General features: G+C 45.0%; 1 protein-coding gene across 2 annotated transcripts in view; it reads right to left on the bottom strand.

The window, feature by feature from the left end:
- Positions 1–14302, bottom strand: part of ankrd13b (ankyrin repeat domain 13B) — a 37239-nt gene that overhangs the window by 9790 nt on the left and 13147 nt on the right. The window contains exons 2-9 of one of the 2 annotated variants that reach the window (XM_071910090.1): positions 9173–9308; positions 7614–7738; positions 6181–6226; positions 5216–5359; positions 3988–4054; positions 3796–3927; positions 1253–1319; positions 14–95 (exon numbers count right to left, since the gene is read on the bottom strand). In XM_071910090.1, coding sequence (XP_071766191.1) covers positions 14–95; positions 1253–1319; positions 3796–3927; positions 3988–4054; positions 5216–5359; positions 6181–6226; positions 7614–7738; positions 9173–9308 — 799 coding nt within the window. Of the gene's footprint in view, positions 1–13; positions 96–1252; positions 1320–3795; positions 4055–5215; positions 5360–6180; positions 6227–7613; positions 7739–9172; positions 9309–14302 lie in introns of both variants that reach the window. The other variant, XM_071910089.2, reaches the window with a different exon arrangement.

Below are 14302 nucleotides of genomic sequence, written 5' to 3'. Positions count from 1 at the left end.
TATAGTGAGGTACCTTTGGTCTTGGTCTTGTTCTGGTCTGATAGGTGGTCAGTTCTGGTCCTGGTGATCAGCTCCACATTGGATGCTCCATACACCTAAAGTAGAGCAGGGGAAAAAGAGACAGGGATGTGAGGAGGGAGTGATGTACTTCCCAGAAATACCTATTTGTCACTCCTGGGAATGAATCCTGTCCTTCCCCCTATCAGCGACCTTAAGGAGTCAGATTTGAAAAACAGAAGCATTTACTTTGTGGCACAGTCATTACTAGATATAGCCTATCTACGGCTTCAGATATGCCTATAACCTTCACTGCAAAAATTCTACAATCCTATTTTCTCATGTTTCCACTTTGTGTGTTCCTGTGTCTTCACAATAACTTCTCTTGCTTGTGATTGTGAATCCACGCTGGAGGAAGGAGAAGGAGAAGGGAGAAGGAAAGGCTAAAAAGCGGTCAGGAGGAGAGCAGCTGGACGGGAGTTGTCTGTTTACATTTGTAACTCGGAATCAATGATGCAGAAAATAGATGCTTTTCAGGGACGAGCGTTTTCACTGTAGAGCCTGTCTGAAGTGCTTTCAAACCACTAGTGACAGATGGTCCTGGGTGTCCAACACTTGGCTCCCATCGATCCCCTCCAGGGGGCCGAGAAAACAAATGAGGTCAAGGTAATGCACCTGTCTGCGCTATAGATAGATAGATAGATAGATAGATAGATAGATAGATCATAATCATAATACTCTACTGCAGTTTCAGAACTGTCACATAAATACTTCATAACTCTTTTTTTTTTTTTTTAACTTGGTTTGAGAGGCTGTCTAGTCTTGTTTCTGCTGAAATAGTTTTCTCATCCCAGGGTCAATTAATTCGTTCTCTATTGTAAAATTTAAAAAATCCTATCTGAAAATGGCAGTATATCCATTTTGGACAAATGTTGCTACCTGAAATTCATCAGTCAATATTTCAAACATGTAGAAGGTTATAGCTCTAAAAGCGTAAAAATATTTCATAAGCAACAGTCTTAAAATGATTCGTAACTTTGGGAATGGTTCATTTTGGGAGTGAAACTGACTCAAATTCAAATAAAGCTGTGGTTGTTCATCTGTGAAAACGATGACTTTTCGGAGAAGTTTTTGCTCTGATAGCAGCGGCTTATCTGCAGCTCCTGAGCTCGGTCACAGTGTGGGAGTCACTGACGGGCACAGTGAGCTGTGTGTGTGCAGTGTGCGTGTGTGTGTGTGTGTGTGCGTGCTCTACCTTGGCTTCATATCCATTCACCGTCTCCGTCTTCTCGCTCCTCCAGCCCAGTATGCCCGTCTTATTCCTGCAATATAGATACACAACACACCGCAGTTCACTTCTTTGGAATATCAACATCCCTATTCCAGCCAACACAGCGATGACCTGTCAAAAAAAAGTCCCAGGCAATTTGCAGATACATGAGAGAAACTCCTATCAGAAATATCAGACTGAAGATGCTCCCATTTCCTCTAGTGGCTCCTCACTGAAGCCTAGTGTCGCTTTAAAACACGCAGCCTGAAAACGTCGCTGCCTTTGCCCTTGTTTGTCTTCGGCGAACAGTTCAATGTGCGATTAGGGAGTCTGCCCAGAAGGTAGCGAGGCATATCCCATCGCCATGATCTACGCCACAGATTACTGAGCTACTGCTGGACGAAACCACGTATCTACAATAAATATGTATTTCGAGAACGGCGACAAAGGACGGTTTTTCTCATCGACGCCCTTTGAATTTTTGAAATAATAACCCCAATCAAGCGACCCTTCGAACTTTCAAGTCGAGTAAGAGAAGAGAGAAACCCCCGAGGCTGCAGTTTACGTGGTTTCTGCAGGACTCGAAGGCCGAAGATGGATGAACTCCAGGAGTGGATGTTCCGTCTGCCGCACTTGACAAGGTATCTTGCTCTAAGCATCATAAATGGATTATTGGCATGTAGACAGGAGCGCTGACAAAGGAAAATGCATAGAGGTGACACTGAGGCAGGAGGCCAAACAGGGAGATGATTGCACACACGCGCGCGCACACACACACACACACACACAGATACACACACACACACACAGATACACACACGCGCTCGCTTCTCTCTGACTGGGTCTCTGCCGTTCTCTCCTTCTCCTTCTTACTCACTCGCTATTTATCTCTTAACATTCACTTGCTGCCTCTGTGTCTGTTTCCCTGATTCACCTATCTATCACTGAGCCTCTCTACAGTCTATTTTTCTCTCTTACCTCTCCTCCTGCCCCCCCTCCCCCCTCCCCCTTCCCCCTTTTCTGGCTCATGCACTGTTTTTTTCATATTCTTTTGGGTCCCATTCATATTCCTCTCTCTGTATCATCCCATACCTTTCTCTCATCTCTCTCTCTCTCTTTCTTTCTTTCTCTCCCTCTCTCTCTCTCTCTCTCACGCTCATCCCTCACCCCCCCTGTCTGTCTCTCTCTCTCCCTGTCAATACCTTTCTCGGTCCTCTTTCTCTCTCATCCCTTTCTCTCTCTCTCTCTCTCTCTCTCTCTCTGTCTCCCTCATCCCTGTCTTATCCCTCTCTCTCTCTCTCTCTCTCTCTCTGTCACATACCCTTCTCATTCCTCTCTGTCCAAAACTCTCTCTCTCTCTCGGTGCTCTCATCCCTCTCTCTGTCACATCATCCTTATCTCGCCACTTGACCAGAATGAGATGAGTGTTGTCCTCTATGTCCCTGCTTGGTGTCCCCCCCCCCCCCCCCCCCGCCCCGCCCTCCTTCCTTGCAATCTCTCCATCTCTCCTCTTCTCCTACCCGCATTCCTCTCCTCACCTTCCACAACTCCTCCTGACTTCTCTAACTTTCTCTCTCTCTTTTCCTCTTTCTCTCAGGCTCATTATGCGCTCCGCTTCTTCTTCTTCTCCTCTTCACCCATCCGTATCCCTCCTCCCTCTCCAAACCCTTTCTTCCCAGGGTGTTGAGGTGTTACGGGCCCGATTCAACCAAACATCTGCGACATGCCTACTTGAGAACACAGTGATACACACCGGCATCTTTCCTTTGAACACTTTCTGATTGAGTGCTTTAACGGATTAAGGGTGTTAAGGGATTTTATGCGCTGATATACTTATGAAATAGATGCAGCCCCTGTCGCTCATTCCCAAAGCGCAGCCTGAAGCCCATTTTCTTCACTACTTTCTGCTAATTAGATGTAATGTATTAATGTGAGAGTCAATCCCAGCTTAGCTGACTTGGTGAAAAATGCCAGAAATGTGATGTGAAATGTGAAATGTGAAATGTGCTGTACGTCCCAATTAAAACGCAAATATGACTAAAACTATGTGTAATAAAATTGAATTTTAGAAATGACAATCAAGGTTATTCCACCCTCAGATGCACTTAGACTGTTATATATCGTCAGTCTGTGATGTTCAATGCATTCCAGGAGTTATTTTATGATAAAGTGTTGTAATTTACCTTTTTACCCACTTTCCCTCAACCTGCCTTATCTACGTCAACTGCAGTTAGCGATCTCCTACATTTCCCAGAATGCCTTTAGAGAACCCCCAGAGAAGAGGCTTGAACTTGTTCATTCAGCTGTGGGTTATATGTGTAGGTGGAGAGAGCATTGGTGAAAGTGATAGCGATAGGATAGTAGATAGTTTCTCTCTGTGTGACGGATTGATCGTCGGTGCAAAACATTGAGTCTAGAAAGAATTTTGTATTTTGACATTTTCTCTCACACCTCTCCAATGCCAGGTTGCACAGAATTCGACCTCCTGTATATTTGCATGCTTTATATTTTGGCACGGCCTCTCTGACCTCTCGAAGGCGATGTTGCGGGTGTCCAGCTGAGTGGTCACCACGGGGGCAGACAGCCTGGCCGCCACCTGCTCCTCGCTGGGCTGCAGCGCCCCCAGCAGGCCCAGGCCAGTGGGGGTACTGCAGCCCGCGCTGCCGCCTCCGCCGCCGCCGCTGTTCCCCCGGCCAGGGGAGGGCGCCGTGAGAGAGGACACACACAGGGTCTCACAGAACACCAGCTGTCTGTCGTGGTCCACCTCCATCACCTCTGCACTGGATTCTGGGAGGGAGAGAGAGAGAGAGAGAGAGAGAGAGAGAAAGAGAGAGAGAGAGAGAAATGAGGGGGAAGGCAGAGGCAGAGGGAGTAGTGTGAGGTTGGGGGTGATGGAGAGGGAGAGGGAGAGAGGGGGGAAGAGAAACCATGAGGGATAGAGGAAGAGAGCAAGTTAGCAAGTGTGAGAAAGATATACAGTACAAACATCTAGACTCAGGTGCTGAGGCTGGCAGAAACACGCACACACACTCACAAAGTTGCAAACTAGAGAACCCCCCGCACCCCAACCCACCCCCACCCCCACCCCCCCACCCCCCACACACACACACACACAGAAACACAAGCACAAAGTCGAGAGAGCGCATGACGGATCTCAAGAGAGAAAGGTTGCCAGGTTAGAGCGGCAGACAGACAGAGAGAAGTAAAGAGCAAATGAAAGATCCAGGCAGGCAGGCAGGCAGGCAGGTCCAAAGACAAGAGAGAAAAGATCAGAAACACAGAGAGAGGGAGGGCGTTATGCAGGGAGTGAAAAAAAAAAAAAAGTCCAGGAAAAAGCTCAGAACAGGGGGAATAATTTAAGAGACAGGGAGAGAGAGAGAGAGAGAGAGGGAGGGGAGAGAGAAGAGGAACTGGGTGAAATAATGCAGAGAGAAGCCAGTGGAGAATCAACTGAGGGGAAAGAGCTATGAGATGAGGCTGGATGGTGACCAGAGCCGCTGAGTGAGAGAGACAGAGGGAGGGAGAGAGAGAGAGAGAGAGAGAGAGAGAGGATCAATGACATCATCCTGGGAAGTACTGGGAAATCAGAGGAGTTGGGAGGAGGAGGAGGAGGAGGAGAGGAAGGAAGAAAAGGAAAGAAAGAGACCCTGTGACAACAAAAAGGAAAGACAAAATGTGACATTAAGATGTCATGCACACACACACACACACACACACGCCTCATATCTTAAAATAATATGTTTTTTCTTTCTCGGTTTCATCTATATTTCTGTCCTTATTTCCTGTCTATATTTATGTGCTTTGTTGTTTTTACAGTAAGTACTTCACGACTGTGTTCTGTTAGAAGTGCTTTATCAGTAAATTTGACTTGACAGGACATTACTTGACAAACCAACACACACACACACTCACACACACACAGAGTGGAGTTACAGTTTGACCTCTGACCTTGCCCCCTGAAAATGAAGCTGCGGTTTCCTCTCTGCCAGGTCATCTGCTCAAACCCCATCAGGGTGGTGTCGACGCGGAGACACTGACCGCTCTTCCACACCCTGTAGGTGTCGCTGGGGCAGATACGAGACACCAGGGGCACTGGGGACACACACACACACACACACACACACACACACTCTCTCTAATCAAATCAACATGATGGAAGCGCCATGAAATCGGTTTATAGTGCCATTTCTAATGTCAGCACACAGGATTTAATCCAACAGAAAACCCAGAATGAGCAAAATTAGTTTCTACTGCTGATGCCACGGTGCAAAAAAAAACAACAAACAACCACAAGGGAAAAAAAAACTCTGTCGCAATGATCAGTTTTGTGCTTTTGTTTGGCCCAGGTTGGCAGTTCTTGGGCTCACTGCCCTGCTCAATCCGTTCCAATAGATAAGTTCTGGTAAGCTGTGAATCAAAGGCAGCAGGGAGCGGAAATAATGAAATCTACTGAGACAGAGCAGTTGATAGGGGCTACAGAACACAGTGCTGATGATCATTACGCTATTTTAATTTAGATTCATTCATTTAGAGAAAGAGAGATTTGGAATAGCCGCATGTAACAGTAACAATAACAATATATACACAAAATTAGTAACATTAGAAAATCGAGCCACTTTATATATTCCCTAATATTTCCTATGCATGATGATTTGTGACTGAAAATGCATGCACTACTGTATAAGGCGCTTTGGATGAAAGCCTCCGCCAAATGGTTAAACATGCTGTTTAACCCCAAAAGCAAAGCCCAGAGTTGATTCAGCATGTCAGGAAGTGTGTGAGCAGCAGCGTCCAGCACAGCAGGAAGAGACGGGCCTCCTCAGCCCCATGAGGACCATAATAAACATGATTAGTTCTGACTGGCCGGGACTGGACTGCTTTACTGACGGGAGTGACGCAGAGACCGGACTCACCCCAGCTGGTAAACTCCCATTTCATCTCCACATAAAAGTCCTGGGCCTGAGAGGAGAGAGAGAGGGAGAGGGAGACAAATGAGAAAGGGACAGACGGTGATAAAGAGGAGTAGGAGAGAGAGAGAGAGAGGGAGGAGGAGTGAGAGAGAGAGAGAGAGAGAGAGAAGGAGTTGGGCAGATAGAGAGACTGATAAATAGAAATTTAAAGACGGGTCGATAGGGAGAGGGGAGAATCATAAAGTGGAGGGAAAGGGGAAATAGAGAGAACAAGGGAAAGAGTGAACAAACACAGCGATGCTGTTTCACTCCCTATCCCAAAGATGGAGGGACTGCCACAGAGGAGGAGGAGGAGGAGGAAGAAGAAGAGGAGGAAGGTTAATAATAGAACTGGAGGGAGAGATGGATGGAGGGATGGATAGAAGAAGGATGTGAGAGTGGATGAAGGATGGTGTGATGTGTGTGAGCACATGTATTCAAGTGCACGTGTGTGCATGTGTGTGTGTGAGAGAGGGAGAGAGAGAGTATGCCTGTGTGTATTCATTGTCTCTCTCAAAGTGTGAGTGTGTTGTGTGTGTGTGCTGCATGTGACTATGTAAGTGTGTGTGTGCATGTACGTGTCAGTGGAGATGGAGTGTGACTATACGAGCGCATGCATGTGTGTATGTGTGTACGTGTGTGTGCTCTGTGTGTGTGTGTGTGTGTGTGTGCTTCTGTGTGTGTGTGTGTGTGTGTGTGTGTGTGTGTGTCAGAGAGCCAGCTGGAGCAGATACACAGGAAGACAGACTGTGTGAAGACAGTTCTCTGTGTCTCTGTTACTGTTCTCTGCAGCTCCAGCACTGCAGCAGCTTCAACACGATCCACCGCCCCGCCACACACACACACACACACACACACATATACAGTATCTGTCAGGATGGGAACCGTCAACCGCAGGGCTTCCCACGCCTCACGCGGTCCATCACTGATATTGTGCCTCGGAGCAAGGCATTTATCAAGGCACTTATCGCAGCTTAAAGGCACAGCGCTGACTCAAATTTACCCAGAGCCTGAGGTTTGGTGTTTGGTACCGCCAGGAGACACAGCCTCTGACAACGGGAGTTTATTTCCCTTGTCGCATAGTAAACAAAGATATTAATACCTTCAAACAAGACCGAGAATATTTATATCTTAAAACCAAGATGCAAATATTAAAACAGATTCATCTACAATGCAAATGAGTTCAGCTGTGTTCACAAATCTCCTTGACGTGCCTTTGTAGTTTGTGTGTGTGTGCGTGTGTGCTTGCATGCGTGTATGCATGTATGACTGTGTTTCTGCGGGCATGCATGTACGTGTGTGGATCTGCTTGTGTGTGTGCATGCAAGTGTGTGTGTGTGTGTGTCTGTGTGTGTGTGTGTGTGCGCGTGTGTGTGTGCGCGTGTGTGTAATCCCACCTGGCGCAGTCTCTCCAGCAGGACGGGGATGCCCGCCAGTCTCTTGGCAGTCCGCTGGTAGTCACGGTAACGAAGGACGAGACGCACCAACTCCGGATCTCTGGTACTGACTGCCTCCTGGAGAACTGAGCGAGGGAGAGAGAGAAGGAGAGAGAGAGAGAGAGAGAGTAAAAGAGACACAATCATTCAGGCCTCATCTAAAATTTATGCATATGTGCAATTTAAGGAGGCAGCGAGGATCTCCTAAATTGCCTAAACTGAAGTAGGCCTAAGGAAAGCTGGTGAGGCCAATTACAGGAGCACGCCCATCATTCATCAGACAGACACTCTGCTGTTATTCTTAGAGGCTGTTTTGCCCAGGAACAATTATAGAACAATTTCCTTTCTCTTCCTTCTAACAACAAATGTGTGAGCGCAGTCTAGCACACACACATACACACCGGAACATACACACACACACACAGCTGGAGAGAAACAGATTACATGCAGTGGGATCATAGTAATCTGATAACAAAAATGACTGGTGATTGTAATCCATTACACCTACTGACAAGACACAGCAATCCGATTAGGGGGAAAACGGGTTATTACTTAATGATACTCGGAAATTACACACACTCAGAAACATATTCATAATAATAATTAAAGCTTCATTTGTATAGCACTTTTTCCAAAACAAAGTTTACAAAGAGCTTCACAATCAAGACAAACAAGAGACACAATTGAAGAAACAAGGAAATAGCAAAAATAAAGACCTAACCATAGGGGAGGGGTGGGATATGGACCCTGGTTAGAGTAAGGGTTAGTGGAGGGGGGTAAGGTTATATCAGCAAACCAATATAGTTTGAAGGTTAAAAAATTCATTGATTTCATACTCCTTGGATAAATTATTATGAGATTAAAGTGCTACATGTAATGTTTTAACATCAATAAATCATTATCACATTCCTTCTGACACATTAGCAACACAAGACACGTCACTGAGAAGATTGGCAGCCTCTACACTGCATTTTACATCATGTGCCACCGGGTCGGATTTTGCAGGAAATCTGCCCCATTGCTTTATGGCACATTGGAAAATTGCTTCATGGTAGGGCGCTATTCTTCCAGTGCAAATGGAGCTAAAGCTTTCAGAGTTTGCAATGGCAGATGGTGGAACAAGTGAAAGATGAATCGAAAAATCACTCCCAACATGTTTATCCTCTTCAAACCAAAGCGAAAACCTTTGACTGAAGAAGCAACATCCTCTTTGTGACAGGAAGCAACAGGGTGGATGGGAAATGTAGTCCTAATTTTGAGAAAAAACAGCACTAACAACACCTCTGGCATTAAAACAGAGGCTACCAATCATCTCCACCACGGTCTCGTTTGTTTAACATAATTATACCAAGCTATCACAATTAATTTCTCAGTGATATATTGATGTTTAAAAAATGCTGCGCGTAGCACCTTCACCATGAGACACACACCAACCCTCCCACCCCATCCCACAATGCATCATGCACAATACACACCCTAACACATAGCTCAATTACCTCCACACACACACACACACTCACCGGTCCATCCGTTGCGGTTTTCTTTGCTAACGTCAGCTCCGTGCTGCAGCAGGACCCTGGCGCAGTCCAGGTGGCCCAGCGTGACAGCCAGGTGGAGAGGAGTCCGACCACGAGGATCCAGATACTCTAAATCAGTCTGGAGGGGAGAGGAGGAGGAGGAGGAGGAGGAGGGGAGACAGAGAGTGGGTTAGTGCAGAAGAGAGGAGAGATGAAGAGTAGGAGAAAGAATGGGCAAGAGAGAGGGCAGAGAGGATGAGGAGGAGAGAGGGATAGTGATGATAAGGCATCATTGAATTGAATTGAATTGAATTGAATTGAATTGAAAGGGGAAGTGGGTGAGAGAACGGGAGAGAGAATGGAGGAGAAACCGAGAGTAAGGAAGGGAGAGGACAAAGACGAGAGAGATGGAGGGAGAGAGCGATGGAGGTAGGGAGAAGAGTAGGGAAGCAAGAGCAGAAAGAAAACAAAGAGGAGGGAGGGAGGGAGAGGAAGGAAGGAGAGAGGGAGAAAGATGGAGAGAGGCGACGGGTGGGAGAGAGGAGGGGAGAGAATGAGAGAATGGAGAGGAAGAAGATGGAGAGAAGAACAATAGGAAAGGTCAGAGAGAGGGCAGAAAGAGGAGGAGTGAGTTAGAGAAGCGTAAAGGAGGAAGCAAGTGAAAAAAAAGGAAAGAGGAGCGTGCACAGCGGAGAGGGCGAGATGGGGGAGGAGGAGAGGAAATTGGGGTTAACTGTGTATCATTGTAGCGCTGCTCTCGCTCAGACAGAGGGGGAGGGAGAGCAGGGAGAGAGAAATGTGAGGGTGACGACAGAGAGATGGAGGGAGAGACAGTGACAGGTGCTAATTGATCTGTCAGCACCATGGCTGGGTGGCACGCACTCCTGCGTCCGCTCTCCCACTCATTGTCTGGGTTGGATGAGCCGGCTTTAACTAGACACAGGCTGGACCGATCCACGCTTTTTAAACAGGCTTCACCATGGGGAGCTTTTCAACCAGACTCCTTTCTGCTATCTTTCAAGAGATGCAACTTGGGACAGCAGTAGCCTAAAGGTTAGAGAAGGTTGCCAGTTTAAGCAGGGAAAGCAAATAGCGCTCTGCTCATCCCCAACAACTACACTGCAAAAAATCTCCATCTTAGCAAGTCATTTAGTCTATTATTGAGTCCTAAAATCATCATTTTCTTAAAATAAGTGAAAAAATCTGCCAATGGGGTTAGATAATTTCACTTGTTTCTAATGCAAATCAACTTGTTTCAAGTATTTTGTAGAACTGTAATTTTCTTGATAGTAGTGCAGTGATCTGCCTTATTCTGACACTCATATCTAGAAAAGACAAGAAAATGACTTGTTAAGAAGGACATTTTTTGCAGTGTAGAGGCTAGTTAGCCTTTAGCAAGGCACTTAACCCCTGCACTCTGACTTTCCCTTTAAATTTCCCCTTAAGTAGCTTCAGTTAGAAAAAAACATGTTTCTATACTGTACAACAAAGTCACATACAAAGTCTATATCTGCTTGTTTCAACGTCTCATTAAGCTACAGCTGCTTATATTGAGTGAAATATTCAAACCAAAAATGTGATTTTTTTTTTATGGCTGCACCATTACATCAAATGGAAAAAATCTAGATGTCTTGTGAATCATTTTATACACATTTCCTTGTAATTCAGCATGACATATTTGGTATTTTGGAAACTTTGGGAGCTTGACTAGAATTTAAAATAAAGTCCTGTGGGTTTGAATCGGTGGGACCGGCAGGTAGAAGAGGTGTTTTACTCAAACTGTGGAGCTGCTTAGTGGCCAACAGTGTAAGCCTGCAGTTATACCAGGCAGCCCCCAGGTTTTGAATGTGTGTAGCTGTGTGAGTGTGAAGCAGGGTGTGGCTGATAGAGTGTGTGCTCAGCAAGCCTCCCCTGGATAAATAAATGCTTTAGGCTTCAATGCAGCCACTCTGTTACTGTATTTAGATTCATGCCCTGCCACACACCACTATCAAATCAGCAAAACCTCATTTGTCAGGATGGATTACATCATGTGTCACGTATCAGCGGTATGAATTCTCTGATATAATGAATAAAAACAAAATCATTTCATGTGCTTTTAAAAACTCTCTCAGAAATCACAGGACATGTCTTTTGGGAGACAGCAACGGATCATTTTAGATGCTAAAAATACAAACTCAGTAGTGCCTCTGGTTTAAGATGCATCCTCAAAAAGAAAGAAATTAATAAATAAATGAAAAAAAAGGTTTTAATAGGCCATGCATCAGTTTTTGAAAAATTGTGCTTATGATTTAGAGCCCCACCTCAAGCTTTTACCAGTCTTTATGGATGCACAATTTTCCTACCACATGTGAAGTCCAGGGTGGAGGAATTTTGGCTCCTGACAGCAGTTTGGCTTGAAGCAGAAAGGGTTTTGTTTTCTATGATTAGAAAGAATTATTGGTTTGCAGGCACATGCTAAGGAAAAATAACGTATTCCAGATCATGTATCATCTGATTTCAATAAGTTCCAGATGTGTAAACAGCGAATCAAGGGTTGAAAAGTATTAAAGTTTCTCAAGTGTTGCTGCCCTTCACAACATGTATTTCTGTCTGTCTCAGTCCAAAGATGTTGAAAAGCTGACAGGATGGGTCACTCGCTCTTGATTGCTGGAGAACAGTTGGCTATGGTTTTGGTGAAGGGGATAATTGTCTTGACACCACTTGTCCGCTTTAAACTCTTTGGCACTGCATGTTAGACATCAATGACAGTGAGCATTTTCTGTAACTATCTCTTTAATTAGAACATTTTTGAATAACGTGGCCCTCATTATGTCACTTCATAACACTTTCACTATAGCATGCATAGGCCTACCTGCGTATGAGCAAAAACAGTAAACCACCAGTGTTGGCCCTTGCTTTCCTTTTCTAAATGTAGTCCAAAAAGTCATACTTCTAACAAAAATATCAAAATGATTATGAGTATCATTTTGTTTCTTAGTTTTCTTTCCTATGTTTGATTACAAGAATAATAGAAAAAAAGCATAATGGTTTATTGTTCACTGACATATGTAAGTTAAAAGATATGAATGATGTATGAGAGTGAAACATCACAGAAAATGTCTTGATATCCTGTATTATAGCAGGAATAGAGTATTTGTTTTCTTGTTGCAGATTCTAGAGTTACATAGATAGACTAGTATGTCATCACTGATCAGCAAGACTGAGAATCCTAAAAGTGTTGAAATATCTTATCTATCATATCATCATATCTATCTAACTAGCTTACTGTCTATCTATCTATCTAATATCTAACTGGGAAAGACAGATATAAGTTTCTTACTATCTAATTGTAGCTTATTAAGCTATATGAGCTGAGTACACCTGATCAGTTGTCATGTCTCTATAATCTGATACAATCAATAGCTGTACTGCTCTGCGTTGCTGTTACCCTCCCTCCCTTCCTCCCTCCCTCCCTCTCTCTCTCTCTCCCTCCCTCTGTCCAAACCCCATGCCGTCCTATGCGCCACTGTTTTGATGTTGCCTCTCTCTGCAGTGTGCTTCTTCGAAATCAGCAACTTCTTCAACACTGATCTCAGATCTGTCCTCCAATTAAACAGAGCTGCTGACGGCCCGTCTTTATAAAAGGCCTCAGCTGATCCAAGGTTAGCGCTGTCAATCCGTTGCGGGCCTGAATCCTAATTAAGGATTAAACTCAGACAAGTGGGGCGTGACTCAGAATCGGCGCTTTGATAAAGACAATAAGGATGCTGTGGAAATGTCTAGGAATAGAAATGAGAATGTTTTGAATGGTCGAGAGGTGATATTTGCTATGGCGGGTATGTAATATTAATATCTCCAATATTATATAATATATATAATAATATCAGAAACAGGTCTGACCAGGTGAATCATTAAGCAGTGATGTAGTTGAAGTGGAGGATTTTTAAGCCTTGAGACAATCGAGAACAGACTGCGTCAAAAAAAAACACTGCAACTCAATATGAGGAAAGTGCCCCTGATATTTACTACACTCAGTGTATAATATAGTAATAAAAATGATTGGCAGCTAGTGTACAACGCAGGTTAAGTCTCTCGCTTGAATAAACACACAGTGTGTGCAGAGCCAGGAAGACTCAGCACTTACACTACCCATCAGTCACTGAAGCCTTCTGCTTCTGCTATTTGCAAGGGAAATGAGGCAAAGCACATAGGATACACACAAACATGGATGAGTGTACGAATGCAAATACACAAACCGCAGTACACGCACGAAGACAGACGCGTGCACAAACACACACACACACACACACACACACACAGAAACACACACACACAATCTCAAATACAGGACATACTTGCTTGTTTTAGTCCAGGCATATTTCAATGGAACGGACATGATAGCGTGGCTTCAGTGTGTTGAGCAGCACACACACACACACACACACACACACACACACACACACACACACACACACACACACACACAGTCTCTCTCTCTCTCTACTATCTAACCATCCACTCCCTGGTTAACAACTCTGCTCTCCACTGTTTCAGCACTGGCTTCAATAGAAACCCTGAAGAGAGAGAGATAGAGACAAAGACAGAGACAAACAATGTGGGAGAGAGAAAATTCTGTTGTAAGAAACCGCCTGTCAGCAACAACTGTAACATGTAAGACAGGGGAAGATAGGGGGAGAGAGGCAGAGAGAGAGAGAGAGAGAGAGAGAGAGAGAGAGAGGCGACAGATTCCTATTGCAAGCAAGGGTTATGACAAAAAACAAAGGGAGGAAATGAGATGAGGTGAGGAAAGAGAGAGGGAGCAGAAGGAGAGAACGAGAGAAGAGAGGTGGAAAGAAGGGAGGCCGAGGAGGGAGCTGAGCGAGACAACAACAGGGGGGAATCCCTCAGGAGCGCTGGAGATTGGGGAATAGAGGGAGGGAGCAAGGGATGGAGCGTTATAGCAACGGAGGGAAAGAAAGAGAGCAGTCAGCTTTGTTTGTGTGTACTGAATAACGAAAGGAGGCCAGGTGTTACATGCAAATACGCGGCCACGTTCAGTGCTGTGTGTGCGTGTGTGTGTGTGTGTGTGTGTGAATGATCAGATCTCAGCATGTCTCGAGGGACATAGCGGAAAATATATGCTTAGGCAGC

The sequence above is a fragment of the Centroberyx gerrardi genome, chromosome 6, assembly GCF_048128805.1.
Source record: "Centroberyx gerrardi isolate f3 chromosome 6, fCenGer3.hap1.cur.20231027, whole genome shotgun sequence".
NCBI lineage: Eukaryota > Metazoa > Chordata > Actinopteri > Beryciformes > Berycidae > Centroberyx > Centroberyx gerrardi.
The sequence above is the reverse complement of the archived record's forward strand: the minus strand, read 5'-3'. Positions and strand labels throughout refer to the sequence as shown.